At 33.3% G+C, this 20,575-nt stretch overlaps 1 protein-coding gene across 1 annotated transcript; it reads left to right on the top strand.

Moving 5' to 3' along the window:
• Positions 1–15,093: 15,093 nt before the first annotated feature.
• On the top strand, positions 15,094–16,831 carry LOC108450604 (uncharacterized). The gene is made up of 4 exons (XM_017748299.2): positions 15,094–15,415; positions 15,545–15,818; positions 16,124–16,323; positions 16,397–16,831. Exons 1-4 carry the CDS (start codon positions 15,129–15,131, stop codon positions 16,701–16,703), a joined length of 1,068 nt encoding a protein of 355 aa, XP_017603788.2. The 5' UTR covers positions 15,094–15,128; the 3' UTR covers positions 16,704–16,831.
• Positions 16,832–20,575: the final 3,744 nt, after the last annotated feature.

Genomic DNA, 20,575 nt, shown 5'->3' with positions numbered 1-20,575 from the left:
CGAAATGCATTAACATTAAGTGCTGAGTCATCTTCTCAAAATTACCATGGCAAATCTGTTGGCAATCAATTTCACCATTTTCCAAGACAATATTTCACTTCCTTTATTTTCCCTCTTTATTTTCTTGCTCTTCCTACACATGTATTCACACAAAACCACACATTTCCTCCCCAAGTGATAAAAGTAACAAATCATGACCATTATATCACAATCCAAGCTTTATTATGCAGTGTTATAAAAATATCCTAAAAATCCAAATGTATTCACTTAATTATAACCAATTAATTCTATTTAGAGGCCTTAAATATAACTCTTTTCAAGAGTTATCACTCATGCACACTTTTCAACGTTGCAAGATACAATAAAGCAGAATAGCTCGAAATGCATTAACATTAGACACATTTAAAGCGGGTGAGATTTGCATACAGATAAACTGCATCTATATTTTGGAAACTAAGAACATGATTGTTTATTAAACAATAATGGGATGTTGATGCTCGATTAGCATTTCCAAACTTCTCTCCCCTCGGTTAAGTAAGTAACAATCTTGTCCATATTTATGCTCTAAAATAATTAATATCTAATGCATCTAAAGCATCAGAGACATAGTATGGGCCATTATAAAAGTTGCAAATTTTTTGGAGAGTACACAGAAGCTTTTTGCCTCAGACAATCGCATGAGCATGCACGTTTTTCTATGATTTATACTTTTCTCACTCTTTTAACAAGGCATAAAACTCGTACACCATAGATTCAATTGCTAACTCTTTTGATGTGAGACAAAATTCGATCCAATGGTTCGCACGAATCAACTCCCAAATTTCATCGTTCAAGTCGAACGATGGGTCAAACCTATGTTCTTGAATAAAAGTCTTCCCTTGGAGTTCCAAGAAGTAATTTTCAACTTCTTCACTTTGAAATCGGGTAGAATCAAATTCTCCTAATTTACAAGATTGCGAGGTGGGGAAAACTTTTCTCGGGGCAATTTGAATGCAATATAAAAATATATTCCAAAAAATAACTAATACAATGAAAAAAAATAAATCACAAAAGGTAAAAGCGTTTTGCCGAGATTGTTGGTTGACGAGGTGGCTAACAATAGAGGTGAACAGTAGAGAGGCAGCAATAATGGCATGGCAAGAGCAAAGGAACTTGCAAAAAAAATGGTGAAAGCTTAAAGCAACGATGGAAAGGAAGTGATCAACTACAGTTAGAAAGGCTTAGGAATGTTTAGGATTAGTTTAAGACTAAAAATTACGTTAAAAATAGGTTGAGAAATATAAATGGTCCTACGAGTCATGCAGAAAACCAGTTAAAAATTGAAGACCTTGTAACACCTTCTTCCTGACCTGAATCACCGGATTTGGACATCAAATGTTACAACACAAGAGCACTTTGCAGAAATTTTACAACTAGCATAAAATTATTCTAATATATATTTCTTATTTCTTTTGTACTATTCTTAAAATATATATTTAATGATTACATCAAAGTTTCAAAAACATATGAAGTTACAACTTGAAACTTCGTTCAAAAAAAAAACTTTATAGCATAGAGTACTAAACACCGTACTCCTATGGTGCACTTTGTATGCATAATTTTGCCACTTGAACTGCTACATTGCCCTCTTGGTGTACCTACTCTTAAGGTGAAACTTGAAACATAAACAAACATTTGTAAGTTCAAATGAACTTAGTGAGTTTTAACCTAGATCACCTTATAGCATTTGTTGTTTAATTTCTCATCTTGAAATATTCTAGATTTCCTTTCTGACTTTGGTGAGTACTTCCTTAATATCGGGTGTATACATATATGACAACTTCCATACTCAAACATCTTACACACAATTCACTCATTGAGCAGATTCTAGTCTTGAACACTCAATACAGATCTCATTCCTTTTCGAAAAAAGAATACACTTTTTAGAAAGGTATCCATATAGAACCTACCTTCAACGAATTCTCACTCAGTCGGATGTTGAATACCTCCTCCAAGATGGGGTACTCATAGATACTATTCCTGGCTGATACTGATACTAATTAATCTTTTAGGACAAGCTTTATACAAATCTTACATTTGGTAGATTCTCATAATGAATTGATAGCTATCAGGTTACCAGTCAGATCGTGTCTTAAATCAACCTAGATCACAACTTATTCTGATGGGTGAAGTCTTCTAAGTCATCCTATGGAATCCCAGACAACCATGTTACATATAATAAGAACATTCTGATTTGATGGACAACTTATACTTCAGATAACCTTTTTATCTACAATGTGAAACACTCAGATTTGGCGGATACCAGATAATTCTGATTACATCCTTACATAGAGTAAACAAATTCAAATCTAACAAACTCTTAGACTACTCACAATTACGAATACACCAAATTACTTATACTAACAGACTACTACCGTTGATTCACCCTTTAAAAACACTATTGAGACTCTTCCAGAAATTACCTTTAAGTCGTACTCAATTTCATCACAAGGTTATCCAAACAGAGATGTCATCAAACTTATCCAAATCTCTACCACAAAGTTATCTAGCAAATGAGTCTCTAAACTTACCCTAATTTCACCACAAAGGCATTACACCCAAAATAAGATATGAATAAGAGGGACTTGCAAAGGATCTTTCCCCCTTCTCCAGTTAATGGAAAATAATAAGGTGCCTATTAAAAAAACCAGGGCATTCCATCTATCACCCTCTTTAGATCTATCATATTGAAAAAACAAAATAGGATTCGCGATTCCAAAGGTTGGATAATGCGATACCCTTGCCCTAGATGCTGTTCTTGCTCATTTTCGACCTCTGACATGTCCTTACAGCACTCTAACACACGTTAAGCCTCCCAATGGCACTATCTACCAATTTGGGTAAAAAATAGAAAAAAATTAAGACATTTTCACTTATTACCGAAAATATGAAAATAAAAAAATATGCTAAAAACTCTATTTTACTAGAGAAAAAGATCCTTAAATGTGTCGAAAAATCCTAATTTGGTAATTTGATTTATGATAGATCAGATAACATTTAAATTTAATAATAGAACCAAAGAGTAATATTGAAGGAAGAAGCATCCTAACAAACCCTTCTCACATATATATATTCCCAAGTCCTGCTTAGTGGAACTTAACAAATGTCACTTAATTCAAAATTTGTCCTTCTTAATGGCTTATAGATTCCGAGAGAAAATTAAATGAAAATTTTGCATAATGGATATTAGACTAGTCAATCCAGTTGGTTCCTAACTAGATCACTTTACAATCCAACTAGCACAGTATTCAAACAAAATTAGACATACTAAACATTTGGCAGTAACTTTCACTTGGCCGAACTTTGCTTGATATATCCTTCTATTAGATAACAGAATAACCTAATACCTTTATTTACTCAATGGCGGGTACTATATGCCATGTTTCAATTCACCAGAAAACTTAACATAGTGGATTACACTACGCCAAACAAATAACTTCACAACTACATGCCTCATTCTTGGATCCGCTAGACTTGGGGTGTGACAAGTACTAATTTGTAATATTTGTGATTTGCATTGGCTAACCATGAGCATAGACTTTTTCCTGTGAATTAGTATAATCCGTGGTTTAGTTGTTTTCTTTGAAAATTGGTAAGTTGAGTTAATTTTTATATAAGCTTACTAAGTAATAATTTGCTTATGTCTATTGTGTTTGATTCTTTTTAGATCATCGAAAGTCATTGTCGGTTGGAAGTCAAGTCCGAGCTCACACTATCCGTTCAATGACTCAGTAGAATTTTGACCATTTTCGGATAGGTTATAAGTGCCATGTAGTAGGTGTTTTGATTTCATATATATATATATATATATATTCAAGTTGTGGTATGGTTTGGCTATGTGAATAATAAAGAGGTATTTTGCTAAGTTGGTACTTTTGGTGATTAAGTATGTACATATTTAAGGATGTTTTGGCCATGTTTTGTATGGTTTGTTTTGGTATGTGATATGATGAAATGGTTCAAATATTTGGCATATGTTTTGTGAATGGATGGTTGTTAAATGTGAATTTGAATATGTTTGAATTAAGGTGCCAAATGTTGTATATTGGTTGAACACTTAGGATGTATGAGATAGATGTTGTTTTAGGTATACTTTGATGACTTTGAGCAGGTTTGAATGATGTTTTATTATTGCTTGTGGCCTAAGTGAAATTGAATTAGGTAACTTGTGGAGAAAGTGTCATTTAGGTGCACATGGTCATGTGCCATACACGGGTATATGGCATGACTGTGTGGTCTGTGTGATTTAAGTTTCAATTGACACACACGGTATCAGTTAGTTACATGGTTTGGAGACATGGCCGTGTGCCTCCACCCATACGGTTAGTCAATACGACCATGTCCTATAGCTTCACACGGCTGTGAGACCCCTGTTTTGCATTTTTACCTCACTTTTCTCAAATGTTTCAAATGAGTCCCTACATTGTTTTAAATTGTTTTATAGATTCGATGAGCTCAATTTAATACCGTTAGGATATGAATGACAAGATTAAAAAATTGATAATTAATAATTGTATGGGAATGTATTGCATCATTATAGCATGATTATGTTCTATATTGTATAGCAGCATCTCGTAACCCTAATTTGGTAACGGAGAAGGGTAAGGGGTGTTACACAAACCGAATCCCCAATTATCTTATCAATCTTCATAGCATTTTTGCATAGTTAACATCATAAGAGGAAAATTGTATACCTAGATCTAGAAAGCCACCTTAGAGAAATCAATATCTTGAACACCCATACCTGGTTCCCACTTCTTTAGCACAAAGAAGCACCCTATCACCAACCAAGGGCTCTCACGTAAATCATTTTCCATCCAAACTGAACTTCAAAAATTTATCGCATACAAACTAATCCTCATTTATACAACTGATTCCACTTCATTTGAAGACTAAATCTTCCGTAGCACATTAATAACACTCCTCCGATTCAACTGCTTATCATAAATAACCTTACCAATCAAAGTACAACCTACCACACGGTCAACCCCGCCCTATCTTCTTTTAAAATAATTCAGAAATCACTCTCAATAACATCTATCCCCTTGACCCATAATGAGTTAGAAAATTAACGAAGTGCAAGCCTTCTGTAACCCTTGTTAAAGGCCAATCAAACTGCCAACTTCCACAAAAGGAAATGAAAGCAAAACCTAAAAAACAACAAAATAAACAATTGAAAAAGAAGAACAACCAAATTCTTAAAACAAACTCAAAAAGTCTTAAAGGAAAATCCTAAGAAACCAAAAACAAGACAAAGAAACAAAAAAAAAACTCAAAATCTTACTCTAAACAACTCACAAAGAGAAAAAAAAAACCTCTAAAGAAAAAAGAGGCTAAAATTTTAATACGATCTTTTGTTTTTAATATACTTTTCTTCTTTTATAAGTATTTTTTTAACTTATAAAATTTCAATAAGCTAAATTTTTATAAAAATATATTTATTCAAATGAAATAATACAATTTAAAATACTAACATTCTAAAATTCAAATATGGCTTATACTTCCTACAATGAAACTAACCCTAAATATCAGAAACTTTTTTGTAACAAGAAATAAAAAGCTTTAATTACAAGCTAACAGTAGTATCTATGCTAGGTAGCATAACTTGTCTGTCTGTCTATAATTGATGACCAACCCGTGAAGGGGTAGCATGAAATATTCGTAAGCCAATAAGAGCACCTTTCATCAAACCAACTAAAATATCAGCTGTAACAACCCGTTTTCAGTAAAATCAGAATAGTGGTTTCGAGACCACAAATATGAAATCTAAAAAAATTATTTTAATATTATTTTGAGGTCTATAGCATGATAATATTATAGTATAAAAATTTCGTTAAGAAATTTTATAGTTTGTATGCTCAAATTGTGAAAAAAGACTAAATCGTGTAAAGTGTGAAAGTTGCGTTCTAATAGCTAAAGGTATTAAATAGCTATAGGAATTTAAAGTGGAGGTCCTTATATGGTAATTAGACCATTAAATGAGTTAGTGGATGAGCATGACTTGGCAATTTGGTTATTTTTAATGTTTAGTAAGATCAAAATAGTAAATAGTCAATTAATGAATAAATTAAATAAAAAAAAAAAAAGCTTCATCTTTCTTCATCTTCCACCAATTTTCACAGAGGAAATAGCCATGGGAGAGCTCAAAATTTCAGCATATTAAACCTCTTGCATGTAAGTGATTTTTAAGCTCAATTTTTGATGATTTTATGTTTTCAGGTTCGTTATAGCTTAACCTAGCTAACTAGGGGACTAATTTACAAAACTATTGAATAGTTTGAGTTTTTCCAGTGATAAAAATATTAGGGTTTTGCATTTTAATGGAAGAAAATGAATCCTTGTTCTTAGTTAAACAAATTCTGTTAAATGATTTTTAATGAAATTGTCAATTAGGGGCTAAATTGAGAAATGTGAAAATTGGATGTTAAATGTGAGAAACTGTGAAATATATGGGCTGGTATAAGTATACAATAAATTTAGCTAGGTTTATATGTGGATGAAATTGCATGAATTTCATTTTACGAGCTTAGGGAATAAATTGTAAAAAAGGTTAAAAGTATAAGGGCAAAATGATAGTTTTGCCATAATATGAATTTTGGATTGAATTGAGTAAAATGTGAATTAAATTAGTTAAGTTTGATTATTTAGATCAAGAAAAGCCACGTTCGGAATCTGATTGGGGCAAAGATAAAGTAGTGGAGTTATCGGTCAATTTCCTTCGTACTAATTCGAGGTAAGTTCATATGTTAATAAACATTAAGTTATATGTGTTTTAAATGCTTTATTATTATATTCATGATGATATGACTCCACAGAAATAATCAATGAAGTTTCGGTGACTTATGGATCCTGGTTGAACCTTAGGAATTGATAGGATACAAATGACATGTCATTAGAGGTTATTGTGTTTTGGTTACTGGTCCCGTACGTTCTACCGGTGGCTGAGTTTTTCGACATGTGTTGCAGTTACTCAAGCTTGTATGAGCAGCACCGTGTAGTTACGTCTTGACCGTCAGCTTGTGTGAGCAGACCCAGTGATGGCTCGAGAGTGAGCATCTATATGAGATATGAGACAGAGATGGTTTCGACCATATATTGGCACTTAGTGTGCGAGGAACCCGAGTATCCAATAGTATTCCAAATGATTCAACGGGCACAGTTCAGTTATGAGGATATATGATTTTGATACGAACTAGTACAGGTATGTACACAAAGTACATGGAAATGGTATATATATTTATGATATATGAATACATGGTAAACTAGGTTGATGATTATGTGTTAGGCTTTTAGACTAAATTGAGTTGTGATATGCTTCATTTTACTAACTTATTGTGGCTCAACTGATATGAGAAAAAGGTAAAGATTGACGAATTCTTCGATTAGAGTTGCTATGAAAGCATGGAAAAGTATGAGTTTTTGGATTATTGAAATATATTTAGCCATATGTTTGATATACGAATGCACATAAGTAATGTAAACTTATGTTATAATGTATTGTACTAATTTGCTAAATCATGTGATATTTAGAATTGGAAAGCTAATGTTGTTTAGGTTAAGGCCAAGACATGTTGGAGTGACTTAAATGGATTATGCTTATAAATTGAAGTTATAAGCTTTATTTCTTTGAATTACGAACTTAGTAAGCATTTTATGCTTACTTTGTGTTAATTTCTTTGTGTATCTAGATATCGAAAGTTCGTTCAGGTTAGAAGGTGTCAGAGATATCATCACACTATCTATGGGCTATTTTGGTACTCATGGTTTTAAAATTTTGGTTATAACGGCATGTATAGGTCGTTTTGGCTAATGATCGCCCACATGTTTTATTGTGTTTTAGCAATTTGAATTGGCTTGTAATTTTAGGCACCCTTGGTATGAGTTGAATGAATTTCATATGAATGCCTTGGTTGTGAATTGATATTTTGGGTACCAAATAATTGAGATTTATATGTAGCATACATGTTAAGTTTAGGCACAATGTCTCATATATGAGTGTGACCATTTATGTATATTTTAGAAGCATAATTGGTATGTGTTAAAGTGGTCAATTGATGTGATTTTGAGTATCATGTTGTATGTGTGAAAGTACATGTTATAAACTTGAGATTGGTTGGTTTTGAGTGCCTATTTATGCCATGGTTATTTGCAAATTGATGTGTATAGGTTGGTACCAAAGTGGGTGAGGAATATGCTTAGAAATTGGTCTATTTTTGTCCACACGGGTGTGTGTCCCAGCCGTGTGTGACACACGGCCAGGTGACACAACTGTGTGTCCCCTGATACTTCTATAGAAATCAAGTCAATAGCTTCACACGGCCTAGCACACGGCCTGGCACATAGGTGTGTGGGTTGGCTATGTGACCCAAGTCAATGAGTTACACAAGGTCGGATATGGGTTGGGACATGGCCATGTGATCCTATTTCGAATGACCACACAGCCTGAGACACGGGCGTGTCCCTTGGCCATGTGTGTGTGTCCTTTGCATTTTGAAAAATTTCAATGTTTTTCTAAAAATTTTCTTAAGTACTCGATTTAGTCCCAGACCACTTTTAATGTCCATTTGGGGCCTTGAGGGCTCGTATTAGGAACTATATGAATATATCTGAATGGTTTTTTACTTGAATGATAATTGATTTTGAAATGTATAATTGTTTAAGTTACAAGTCTGGTAATACTCCGTAACCCCATTCCAGCATCGGATACGGGTTAGGAGTGTTACATTAGTAGTCAAATTAACCTCTCTTGGTACTTGTTTAAAGAGCACTCTCCATTCACGTTGGCAAAGTTCTTGGATTCACACAATCAGATCTCTATTAGGATGTCCTTTACGTTTTTCATGAACAACTTTAATAGCTTGCGCACTATCTGTCTTAATAATAACATTAGCCTATTTAGCTTCCCAAGCAAAACGGAGGCCATCATAGATTGCCCAAAGCTCAGCTTGTAGTACACTACATCTACCAATACTTCTTCCTATTCCTCACATCCAATTATCATATTTATCACGTGCCACCGTTGCCAACCATGCAGAATCCAAACTCAAGTTGAAAGCTCCATCTGTTTTTATTTTAAAGAAACCAATAGGTGGAAGGGCCCATATTTGGCTTCTTATTCGATTCCTATTGACCTTGCCCATAACCATAAAAAATGAATCAAACTGCTTATGTTGTAGTGGTCGCCTTAAAACACACACACATTTCTCGGTTTCCAAATTTTCCAACAAACAATCCCAAACAAAGATGGCCAATCCGCATCCTAGAGAGTAACCTTAAGTTTATTTACCATGTTAAAAGTCAGCCAATCTCATAAAACATGAAGACTAGATTCTTCAGCATTCCCACAAATCTTACATGATGGGTCTTCTGACAATCCACGTCTACACCTTTCCAAATTCATAAAGAGACATCCCTTATACACAATCCAACTAAAATGTTGAATACATTGTAGGACATTCAAATACCAAACAAGCTTCCATTTTTCTTCTTGCATTTTCAATGAGTTAATTGTTAGCTTACTATAAGCCTCTTTGATGCTAAATTTGTAACGCCCCCACGCCCGAAACCATCACCAGAGTCAAGCTTGAGGTGTTACTAAACTTATCTTACCTTTTAAACAACTCTAAATCACTTATTTTAATTTTCGGAATAAACTGTTTTTCTGCGTCATGGTTACTTAAAAATTCATTTCTCGAGTTTTAAAACTCGAAATTAAGATCCGTAAATTTTTCATGAAACTAGACTCATATATATATCTACTAATTTTTTTCTAGAATTTTTGACTTAGCCAATTAGTACAGTTTATTAGTTAAAGTTTCCCCTATTTCAAAACTCGACTGCACTGACCTCTTCTTACTACGAACCATTTTTCTTCCTGTACAAAATTCATATGACTAAGTCGTTTATTTCTATCAAAACTAGATTCAACAAGCATTCTAACCATATAAATTATACCTTCTAATTAGTTTTGTACAATTTATGGTGAATTTCCAAAGTTGAAACAGGGGATCCAGAAATCGCTCTGACCCTATTTCACTAAAACTCAGATATATCATAAAATATAATACTTTTACCTGTTTTGCTTATTCCATAAGAAAATATACATAATAAGATTTAATTTCATATATTATTCATCTTCAAACTATGTTTCTACAATTTTAGTGATTTTTCAAAGTTACATCATTTCTGTTACTTGAATCTGTTTTTAGGTTACTTTCACATTTTTCATAATTTTCATGTGATAATCATCATTCAATCATACATATTAATAAACATGTATATCATCAGCTATTTTCTTATCTAATCACTAGCAAGTATTTACACATCATTCATTATTCATATTATACCAAAAGTAGCTAAGTTTCTATACATGCCATACCCAAAACAAAACGCCTAGTTATACCGAGTTATTTCTTTGATAGTGTGATCGGCCTCCGACATTTCCTTCGATCCCCGAGTGACTAGATAAGTACTATAAGAAGAAGAAAATAAAGAGATTAAGCACTAGGCTTAGTAAGCTTACAAGCAAATAAATCACAACATTCAACATAATGGATAATTATGCATAATATCATCTAACATCATAAATTTCTTTACTTCTCAATTTCTATCTTCTTCTTTATTCCCTTACCTTCTTTCTTACCCGACCTTTCCTTTTCATAAGTATAATCTACTTTTCCTTTGCTGTTAATTCACTGTAATTTAACTCGTATCCTGACCCGTTGAACCACTCGGAATACTAAGGATACTAGGGTCGCTCTCGCTCTATCAATATCTCGCCAATGCCATGTCTTTGACATGGACTTACATGAATTATTCCTGCTCCAATGCCATATATAATATGGACTTACATGGCTCAATCCTGTCTCCAAAGCCATATTTCTAATATGGACTTACATGGCTCATTTCTGTTCATCTCATCAACCCTAATATCCTAACATTCCTAGGGTTCAACCGGCTTTCTAACACTTTTCCTCCGTCACTTCACCTTAAATTCGACTTTAAATATTTTCACAACATAATATATAAATGCTGAAATTGACAATAATAATGTAAAATAAAAGAATATTGCATTTATTTACTGTAAACTTACCTTGATACAAAATGTGACTAAACCTTACAATTTAGTCCTTTACTTTTTCTTTTCCTCGTTCTTCTTGGATTCTTGATCTATAATATAAAATATTTCTACTCATTAGCATTTATTTGATTTCTATTTCAATTCACAATTTATGCTGTTCAAAATTCGAAATTTCACTTTTACCCCAAAATTTACAGTTTTTACAATTTAGTCCCTGCTCAATTCACCCATCAATTGAACTAATTTTTTTTCTAAATTAACACTTTTATTTTATCATTATAAACTATTTCACAGCCTTTGATATTCTGAATTTCAACACCAACATCTAATTCACAATTTTGCTCACAATTAGGTCCTAAATACCATTTTCTATCAAAATGACTTAATAAAACAACCTTAATATGAAATTAGAACTTCAATTTCATAGTAATTCATCATAAACTACCCTTACTCAGCCAAGGTAACTTCCAATTTCACCCACCAAATCAAAAACTAATGAATTAGATGATTGGACCTAATTGTAAAAGTCACAAAAACATAAAATTACTAAGAAATAGTAAAATTGAACTTACATGGTGCAAAAATATGAAAAACCAGCATAGGAGCCTGCTACGGCGTTTCGGCTGAGAAAGATGAAGAAATGTCTAGATTTTCAATTACATCATTTTTTAACTATTAACTTTTATGCTAATTCCAATTTTGTCCCTTGTTCACATTGTTTTCTTGCTTATTTCATACCCAAACCGTCCAGCCATTAACCTTTGGGTCTAATTGCTCTTTAAATCCATCTTTTAAATACTTAAGCTATTTACTCACAATTTAACAAATTTTGAGCTATTTTCGCTTAGTCCTTTTAATTAATTAGCTATCCAAACATCAAAATTTTCTAACTAAACTTTAATACTAACTCAATGACACTTCATAAATATTTATAAAAATATTTATAGCTCAATTTTAAATTCGAGGTCTCGATACCTCGCTTTTGACCCGTCTGACCTAATAAATTATTTTAATTCACTAATTTCACCATTTCACAAATTCTTCTAAATTCTTACTTGACTCATAAATATTAAGTTACTATCTTGTTCAATCTTATTTGTCCAATTTAGTGATCTCAAATCACCATTTTTGACACCACTGAAAATTAGGCCGTTACATTCTACCTCGGATTTGTGGCTTCGCAACCACTGTTCCGTTTAGGCCCTATTTCGGGATGTTACAAAATTTTCCATTAGATGCCCAGCTCGAAATAACATCATCACGGCCTGTTAAAGAATTTGGAGTCAGAATTCCTTCAATTTAAGATAGAATATCCTCATTTAAAAAACATCTCAAGTATTCCAAGTGCCAATTACCTTCCATATCCATCGCCTCAAGAAGCGTAATAGAAACATCAACCAGAGAGGGAACCAGACAATAGTTTATAAGCAGCCCTACTTTAGAAATCCAATTGTCAATCCAAAATTTTATACCATTCCCATCACCAACTGACCAAATAAAATTTTAACACAAAAGGGGCCAAACCTTCGTAAGTGATCTCCAGACAAAAGAACATTTGCTCCGAGAAATGTCCTTAGGAAAATCCTCCAAGAGCTTGTACTTAGAATGGAGTACCCTTACCCACAAAGCTTGCTTATTGGTTAGGAGATTAAATCCCAACTTAAGCAAAAAAGAATCATTTTGTTCCTTAAGTCTCCCGATACCTAAGCCCCTATTATGCAAAGGTTGACAACAATTTCCCCATTTTACCAACGCCAGTTTTTGAAAGGTTTTATAACTCCCCCCAAATAAATCACCAAGCAAATTTTTCAATTTTTGCATAAATAGTAGACGAGATTTTCATAGTTTGCATAAAATAATTATGAATTGACAATAAAACTGGCCGAGCTAAAGTTACTCGTCCCACCATAGATAACGGTTTTGCATTTCAACTGTCCAACTTTTGTCTAACTTTGTCCACAATGGATTTGAAAGTGTTCACTATTATTCGTCAATGAACGAGAGGTAGTCCCAGACAAATCCCCAAATCATCAGTCTGGCGAAAACCAAGAACACTACAGATGGCATTAGCATGGTTGGAGTCTATGTTGCTAGACAAGAACACAGTAGTTTTAAGTCTATTGACTTCATGTCCCGAGGCATCTCCAAAAGTATTGAGAACATTCTTTAAGACCTTAGCCTAATCAATATCTGCTTCAGCAAATAAGAACAGGTCACCAACGAAGAAAAGATGTGATAAAGGAGGGCAATTCTTACCCAGAACAATTGGTTTCCACAGTTTATTCTCAACATTCTTATGAATTAAATGACCCAATTTTTTCATACAAAGCACAAAGATATAAGGAGACATCAGACATCCTTGTCTAATGCCTCTCCTTGGAACGAATTCGACCGAAGGCTTTCCATTCCATAATATTTGCATGGAAGACAAAGTACTACACTCCATAATCACCTGTTTAAATTCGAAGGAAGTTTAAATTCGAAGGAAATTCAACGTCTAACAAAGTATCTCTAAGAAATCCCACCGAATTCTATCGTAGCTTTCTCTAAATCCACTTTAATTGCCATCCAGCATTTCTTCCCCTTCTTTGTTTAAATATCAGAAATTTAAAAGTATAGTAATTAACACGGTGGAAAGACTTCCCCTGTCCTTGTCAAATTCGATATTGATTAAATTGATTCTTCTAAAAACACAAAGTAATTTAATCTCTAAAAATTTCAAAATTGTGCAACTAAGGACAATCAGTAATGGGGTTTATTTTTTCCGCCAGCTTTAAATGATTTTAATTGGTATAATAATAATTTTAACATTTAATGTTTCCATAATTTATCAAATTGGTTACAATTTAAAAAAAAATCAAAATTTAACCCTTAATATTTACATATTCAATCAATTTAGTTTTGATTCTAAAATGAAAAACTATATGAGAATAAAATTTATATAAAAAAATCAACTTTAAATATATATAAATTTCAAATTTTTCAAATTTAAAAAAATATATATTTTAAAAAATACTCAAAACTTCCAACTATGTGTTTCAGGCAATTTATTCGAAATCCTGTTAGATACGAATGAGCCATTGGGGGTGGATGCTGGAAGTAATGGTTTAGATCCGCAATTGTTGGTAATCAAGACATATTATATTATTTCACTTCCTTTGCTCTCTAATTTTGGAAAAAGAAAAGTGCTGCTGGTTTGAGTTTGGGCATGATCCGATGGTGGTAAAGTTAAAATGTTTCCAATTTCCATTCCCATATTGAATGCTCTTCTTTTACATATGTAAATGGCGTTGAACCTATCTAACGGAGGAACCTCAATTTCTCAAAACCCATCCAATGTAGAATTCAAAACCCAATTTCTCAAATCTTTTGCTTTGTTGAGATGGGCAACTAAGCCAAACCCAGATAAACACCTCAATTGATTAAAAAAAATTACTTTTATGGGATTTCTTAACCTCAAGAAGGGGAAGAAAAAGGAAAAGTAAAGGCAATTAATATGGGAATGGAAACAGATTAATTATGTTTATTGGAACTAAATATTAGAAGAAAAATATAGTCGATGGAGGAAAATAATAAAAATAATCAACGACTAATTATAAAAGAGGTTGGATGTCGATGGAATACATTACCGTCTTAAAGTGAATCTAAAGAAGCTTCCTTAAATCTTTACGATTTTTAGATATTAAGAAGAAAAAAGAAACAGTATTTGTGAAAGTCTTTAAAGCTTTAGAATTCAAAAGTACGATGAAAGAATTCAAAGACAAGAGGAAGAATTGCGATGGGTGTTGAAGATTAAATTGTATTTTTTATTGATTTTTATATATTAAATGTTAGATTTATTAAATTTTTAAGATTAAAATTAAATTGATAAAATATGTAATTATTATATAAAATTAACCCTCAGTTACTATTTCCCAAAATTGAGATGGAGTGAAAGAATTTTTTACCGTAAGAACGCATTAAACGGAAGTGTTTAAATCTTTGACAGTGAAAGCCCATTAAGAGCCTGATGGAAATAAATTTCCCGTTCTCAACTTCCCGACAAAATCCCTCACTCATGCTCCCAACTCCTCCAACCTTCACTAAAATGGCGTCCATGGCCTTCCCTGTTGTTCAATCTCCTAGAAACTCAACCCCCATTTTTTCCAGTAACAAAGAGCAAACCCAGAATTGGAATGCCTTGAAATTCGTCAGAGGCAAGAAACTCTTGAAGGATCTTAGCACTTGGGGCATTGGTGGCCCTTGCAATTACTTTGTTCAAGTCTTTCACCAAACCCATCTGCTTTCTGCCATCAGGTTTCATTCTTCAACCTTATCTTAATTAAGTAGAAATGGTAATTTATTTGAAATTGATTCTTTTGACAAGGCTGAAAGCTCTTTGATTCAATGACCAACATTTTAGATTTCAACTGATACGGAATGCAGATATTGTCGTGAGTTTTCCATTCCATACGTTGTGATTGGCAAAGGCTCAAATTGTCTGTTTGATGATCTGGGTTTTGATGGTTGTGTGATTCTAAATCAGATTGACTTCTTAGAGAGGATGGAACCTGGAGTTTATAGGGCTGGTAGTGGTTTTCGATTTAATCACTTGGGAAGTCTGAGTTGCAATGAAGGATTTACAGGTCTTGAGTTTGCAGCAGGCATTCCTGGGACTGTAGGAGGTGCAACTTACATGAATGCTGGAGCAAATGGTCAGGTATGTCTCTAATTCTTAACTCCAATTTGGTTCGGTCATTGTCGAGCTCTAGAATTTGAGTATTCTCTATTTGGAATTCGAAGCTCGAGCAAAAATAATGGAGTTTGAAGTTGAAGGTAGAGAAAAGTTATTTGATAAATAAGTTTGAAATAGTTCATCATACTCGATTTGGATTTTGAGTTTCGAATTTTGAATGGAACTCGAGTTCCGACTTCAACTTAACTTGAGATTAAACCCTAACCATTAATGGATTTTTGTTACTTTTCCTGGTTGAAGAAGCTAAAAAGGATCATTTGTTTTTGAAGGAGACTGCCAATGTTATTGAAAGCATAGACATTGTTACAACTGAAGGAAATTTTCGGACACTGAACAGAATTGATCTCACTTTCGGCTACCGATCATCATCGTTTCAAGACATGGACAACTTGGCAGCAATCGTGGCCGTTACGTTCCGGTTAGAGCACTCAGGGTCAGCTAAGAAAAGGCAGCAAGAGCTTTTGAAGAGGTTGCCTGTCTTTTAAAGTCAAAACCTGTGTATGAAAAAGGTTTGCTTACTGATAAACACTTGTTATTCACAGGAGAAGAGCAACTCAACCAGTAAATGAACGCAGCGCTGGGTCGGTGTTTCGAAATCCGGTGAATTTGGGTGTTTCAGCAGCTGAGTTGATTGATAAAGCTGGATTGAAAGGGTGTAGCATAGGAGGAGCAATGGTTTCCAATATCCATGCCAATTTCTTAGTAAATAATGGTGCCGCCACTTCTCAAGACATGCTCAATCTCATTGCTTTGGTGAAGGATAAGGTTCACAGCAAGTTTGGAGTTGAACTTGAGGAGGAAGTACTCTACTTTCACCCCTACTGGAATTATGCCAAATGGGAAAGGTAACCATTCATGTATTTGCTTTCATAAACCTGGAGAAACAGAGACTTCAGTAGCTCTAAACAAATTGGTATATTCAATAATATTGTTATCAAATTATCATTAATAAAAACAACGCCTGTTCACTGTTATAAGATTGAGCAGTTTGGATATCCCCAAAATTCCTCCCCTCTTGTCCTCTATCCAACTCCATCCCCCGGATCTTCCCTCAGCCAGCAACTAGCAACTGGCGCCACCCTCTGCGGTGAAGCCCTCAACGAGCTATCCCAACCAAACACCACCTCCTGTGCTCCCAGCGTTAATCTAATAGGACAGAATCCTTCCCCAGCATAAAAAATAGAACAAAGTGATCTTCTCATATTGGAACTGTGCATCTGTGGATCTATTATGCTAAAAGACTACACGCTTCTTTCTTTTCAACGGAATTGGGACATCTAATTTAACCCTAATACACATAAACTTCCTTACTCCCCATGTTATTAACGCAACATCATACTCCAGAAATTGGCCAATAAAGTTTCCAATCTACCGTGCCATTCTTTCGAACATGAAATCCATTGGCAAATTATGCGCTTATACCCAAAATAAGGCATGAATGAGAGGGACTTGCAAAGGATCTTTCCCCCTTATCCAATTAATGGAAAATAATAAGGTGCCTCTTAAAAAACCAGGGCATTACATCTATCACCCTCCTCAGATCTATCATATTGAAAAATCGAAATAGGGCTCGCTTTTCCCCAACATCTGTGCTGGATACTCCCCCCAACAGATGCCATAGATTTGCCAAAATATTCCTCAGATGGGAAATGAACCACACTATTCGTTAATACCCTCCCCTCCCCACCAAACATAGGCTATAATACTCTTCTACCACATCTTCATCCCCCAAAGCTTGCACCGGCTCTTCCTTATCTTCGGCTATTTTGAGATTCACCATTTCTTCCTCTATTTTATCATACAACATAACCCTGCATTCCTTCTCAAAACCTTAAAAAAATCTTAACTACTAGAATCACCTAATCAACGTACTACCCAAGCAAACAAAGAGAACCAAACAGACATGCTACAATGTAGACTTTCTTTTTCTTTCTAAATTTAACTTATTTTAATTGGACTAACTTACTAGTAAACGCCAAAAAAATTATGTGAATAGGTCAATTTTAGGAAAAATTACGAGAATAGACCATTTTTTGGAAAACGCTTCTAGTTGGAAGCATTTTCAGGTGATTTGCAGGAAAAAGTTTCTATTTGGAAGCATTTTCAACGTGTTGCCTGAAAAGCGCTTCTAGTTGGAAGCACTTTCTGCCAAGTCAGCTGAAAACACTTTTAGCTGGAAGCAGTTTTCCTCTTGATTTTTCCAATGCCAAATTTTTTTAAAATTAGGGTTATTAATTTTTAAAGTTAGGGTTTTAGGTATATAAAATAGGGTTTTTTTGTGTTTAGGGTTTAGGGATTTCTTTTTTGAGTTTTTTAATTATTTATTTTGTAATAATTTTTGAGATGTTAAATAATAACTATTTATTTCAAAATTTAAAAATTGAATTGGATTCATAATCAAAACTTGGTCTACTTAAGAGGATGAAATATTAGTTATTAATTTTTTTCGCTTTCTTAATATTAGTTTGATCCAATTTTTCAGTAAATTTTTTATTCTCTTATCTATTATTTTCGAATAGTTAGGTTCAGAAAATATATCCCAGGAATCCCGGGATATATGATGAGTTTCTTAGAAATAAGGCTTGGGTTGAAATTTATAGAGAAAAAACACTCCAAGTAGGAAGCACTTGTAAGAACACCAGTACACCTTATGGTGCAGCCGAAAAAATTAAATTTGGCGATCACATCCAGTGATCCATGTGCGAGAAACGAATCGGGGTGAGAAGGGTATGAACGATTACTTTTAATCGTCTGGAAAACCAAAGATAATTGTTGTGAAACTGATTACGCAATTGTATGTTGATTCCAAGCCGCTATGAAAAGTTTTGACCTTTACGTAATCCACTTGGTGTCACAACGAACAGAAAGAACTCTCTTAAACTTTTTAGAGAGCATTCACTATATAACGGTTGCTAGACCTCTCTTTTTATTTCAGGTATATTAGGTTTTCTTGAAAACCCTATATTTTCTAATTCGGGAATAGTTGATATTTTTAATATGAATCAAAATTCATTATAATAATTAACCTAATATAATAATTATAATTAACATAATTATAATAATGTTTGATCGAAAAATTACAATTATAATAATTATAATAATATTTGATCGTAATTATAATTACAATAGTTATAACAATGGTTTCGATAAATTATGTTTAGTTAAATTTTATACTAATCAAATTCATATATATTAATTTAATTATGTTCTTATTATGTGTACAACATACTTGTACATATAATTCATTCGATATTTAACTGCTCAATTAAATTAATTCTATAATCAATTTAATTCATGTGACAGCTAAAAACAATGCCAATTATGTTTGGATTCTGTTCGTTTCAACTATAGAGTGTGACCACGTAGGTTCTTATAATGTTAGTAGTAATACTAGAACGATTCTAATATTACAAACAATGAATGGAATCTAGCAATGCATCATTGCTACCTAAGTTACAAGAAGTCGTGATTCAACATAACCTCACTGTGATTAACCATTCATGTATTAAATCTTTTTGTTCTTTATATTTAGAATGGACACAAGTTATGGAATAGTCACACTTGCATAGTCCATCGAATGTTTCTTGATATCCTGAGTAGACTATGACAAAAAAATAAGTATGATATCTCGTATCAACTTATTCGAGCATGGTCATACATTTCTAGTCTCAATCAATCAAGTGGCCTAAGATATTGCTCCCATTATGTAGGAGGGACAAATACTATATTGATCAACCATATCCCACTACATAGATTGTGGCATATCCAACATCAGCCTTTATAGAACAACCAGTTACGGAGGATGTTTGACTGTATCAAAATATATTACTCATGATGTTGGGATAATAATGATCTTAAGTCTGAGGATTGTATATATAGTAATCACTATGAGTAACGTTGTGACTATTACATAATAATCCAAGAAACATACTCATAGCAAGTCAGTCCAATATGTTGTTCTCTAGCACACATACTCATGTATTGATTTTGACATGTCATGTCAATGAGAACACTTTGTCATCAATAAACTACACGTTAGTCTTAATGCATTATTGTTGTCCAAGCCCACAATAATACTCAACTAAGGACCTTTTAAGAATAATCATATTATTCTTAAGATATTATTATAAAATAGTTTATTTATATACATAGAAAAAAACTAAAATAATACTGGCAATGCCTTATATTAATAAACAAGGTAAAACAAGTACGTTATTACAATCATATCATGATTGGTCTTTGGGCATATTCTAACAACACTATCATTAGAAATATTGAAAGTGTGTCCACCTGAAAGTGTTTCCAGACAGTGCATCTTACTTGGAGCGTTTTCTCTCAACAATTTTTAACTCCCCACTAGGCCTGAGGAATTTTCTGAACCAATTGTAAGTCACATCTGGTTTATAAAACCAACTTAATTCAGCATCAAGCGACATAATCCATTTACGAGTAAAGAAAAATTGTAAGAAGATCAGAAGAGGAGAAGTTCACATTTAAGGCATAAGTTGGAGCAACCTAATTGTGCAAAGTAGTATTGATTTTTGTTGTTCATATTTAATTACAACACTATTTCTCTGCATGATAATTTTGTGTCGAACATGTGGAGTAGGTTATCTGGATCAAAAAATAAGTGGACGAACGAATGTTATTGTTTACTATGATGGTGAAGTGCAAGACATCGAGAATGGTGTCATTTTTTTTATCAAAGAACACAATGCGGT

Source organism: Gossypium arboreum, chromosome 7 (genome assembly GCF_025698485.1).
Source record: "Gossypium arboreum isolate Shixiya-1 chromosome 7, ASM2569848v2, whole genome shotgun sequence".
Classification (NCBI taxonomy): Eukaryota; Viridiplantae; Streptophyta; class Magnoliopsida; order Malvales; family Malvaceae; genus Gossypium; species Gossypium arboreum.
The sequence above is the reverse complement of the archived record's forward strand: the minus strand, read 5'-3'. Positions and strand labels throughout refer to the sequence as shown.